This window comes from Cicer arietinum, chromosome 3, assembly GCF_000331145.2.
Source record: "Cicer arietinum cultivar CDC Frontier isolate Library 1 chromosome 3, Cicar.CDCFrontier_v2.0, whole genome shotgun sequence".
NCBI lineage: Eukaryota > Viridiplantae > Streptophyta > Magnoliopsida > Fabales > Fabaceae > Cicer > Cicer arietinum.
In genome coordinates, this window is record NC_021162.2 from 27,421,458 (window position 1) to 27,423,771 (window position 2,314).

The following is a 2,314-nucleotide window of genomic DNA, read 5'->3' on the forward strand; positions in this document are numbered from 1 at the left end:
ATTGAATCTAACTAATTCTTAACTAATCAATTGATTACTACTCTTAACAATATGTAACAAGAGTAAATTACATGAAAGTAACTGTATAACCTTTACTATTGCCTACATCAGTCCTTTTCCTGCAAATTTACCACTAAGAAAACATTATATGCACTACATATAACAATTTTCAATAATAAACAGAAATCAAATAACACATGAAAACTTTAAGAATATCAAACACAAGAAGATTAGTTAATTAAGAGGAAAATAAAAAATTACAAATATATTTCCACGTGCTCTACTTCAATTGATATAAAGATGAACATTAAGAACAACAAAGAACAACATGAGAAGTAAGCCATAAATAACTGTGTGTACAAAAATTGATGCAACAGTGGTCTTCATGTTCATAAACTCCAAGGGTGAATTCTTTCCAGGAAGTTGAAAAATCATTCCTGGTGATAAAAGCCAAAACAGAGCTGCAGCTATGAGAGGAGGAGCCCAATTGTTCATGGTCTATCCTTTTATGAACCAATTCCAAAACTTGAATGGAAAAAGAACAAGTAGATGAAGTGCTTGAAAATATCAAAAGAACCTATTAATATTGCGTATATGTAACACATACACTTTTGATTGAATAGGTGTCTTGGTGTCTGACAAGTGTTGTACGACACGACTTCAATGTATTAATTACATTTAATTCTTCTATTTTCTTAAATTGTTGTCGTTGTCGACTTATTAATGTCGTGTTTAGTATCTGTGTTAGTATTTACACTTTGTAAGTTTTCCATGAATTTGTATTATCTATCATGATCTTTGATCAGATAGTTTAAAAATACAAATTTTATTTTTATTTTATAATTAAAAATACTGAACTTAAATGTCATACCGTCTTATCTCGATCGATTTTATAATATCTAATTTTGATCGATTTTATAATGTCTAATGTCGATCGAATGACTGAAAATTCGGGTCCCTAGCGCTAATGATAGGGAATTAGAATCTATAAAGTAACATAAAAATCAACAATAATTCACTTTAACATATGTTCTCCTTTATATCCGGGCCTATATGTGGCTTTTTCTAGATAAGGGATCGTTTTCTTTTGTGGTCAATCCAATAAAGCTAACTTTTGCGAGTGGGTACAATAAAAAAATGAAGTATTCAATTGTAATAAACAAATACCGCAAGATATGGTTGATAAAACTTATCATTGTGCTTTTAGTGGCCAATAAAATTCAAATCATTGGACCCCTTTATGCTATAATGATCGGTCGGACTTTGAGGTTAACAAGATGCTACTCTTGCACACATTATTTCTACTGTTAATCAACATGATGTTCGAGTGAAATTGGACTAAGATTCTTTAAGTAATGTCACATGTTCAAGCTATGTGAAGTTAAAGATGTGGTTGAGATTCATAAAGCTTAGTTGAATTGATAAATGAGGAAATTTTGTTGTTTTATATAATATTATGAATTTAAATATGAAATTTTGCAATTATATATAAGTTTATTTATCATTTTTCTATATACTAAAAAAAATGGTTGTAAAATAAAATACCACCTATCATATTTTTTGACAAAAATTAATCTTCAACATAGTCGTTGAATACTTAAAAATATAATTATAAAAAAATAATAAATTAAAATAATCATTAATTGTACAAATATTAATTGTATTGTCTCCACCATAATTATAAAACAAAATACTTACTTTAACACGTATTAATAATGATAATTAATTGTATTTAATTTTTTTAATTTCACGTAGAAAAAAAAATAAAAATATTAATGATTACTCTAAAGGCATTGTTGAAGATACTAAAATTATAAATTTTTATTAAAAATTGTATATTTTTTCAATAAATAACTGCTTTATTAGAAGTTCTTAAATAATGTACTTAGGGCTCCCATTAACAAGACTCAAAAATAAATATAATTACTAACTTTTAATTATTATAGTTATCTCTCGTCGAAAAAAAAATTATTATAGTTATCTCCCACAGCTCTAAGGAATTCATGCACTAATATGATTGGAACAATGTCATTAAATAAAAATACATTAATTAATTTTTACTTATAATTGAAGCTAACAAATAATTTTTTAACATAAAATTAAGACCATAGGAGTATATTTTAATAAACAATTTACTAAGCTTAAGACGAAAAATACTATTTTCATGTTGTCATAATAAAAAATGGTTTTCACTTGTACTTGATAGCATAAAAAAGACTATGTGATCAACTATTTTGACTTGTACTTCCACGGATATATCCTCCACATGGGTAAATCACCTAGAGCAAGATGCTACTATTCTATTTATATATAT

General features: G+C 26.4%; 1 protein-coding gene across 1 annotated transcript; it reads right to left on the reverse strand.

Moving 5' to 3' along the window:
• Positions 1 to 213: 213 nt before the first annotated feature.
• LOC101493732 (uncharacterized) lies at positions 214 to 878 on the reverse strand. The gene has a single exon (XM_004515925.4). The coding sequence runs from the start codon at positions 493 to 495 to the stop codon at positions 286 to 288; it is 210 nt and encodes a 69-aa protein (XP_004515982.1). The 5' UTR covers positions 496 to 878; the 3' UTR covers positions 214 to 285.
• Positions 879 to 2,314: the final 1,436 nt, after the last annotated feature.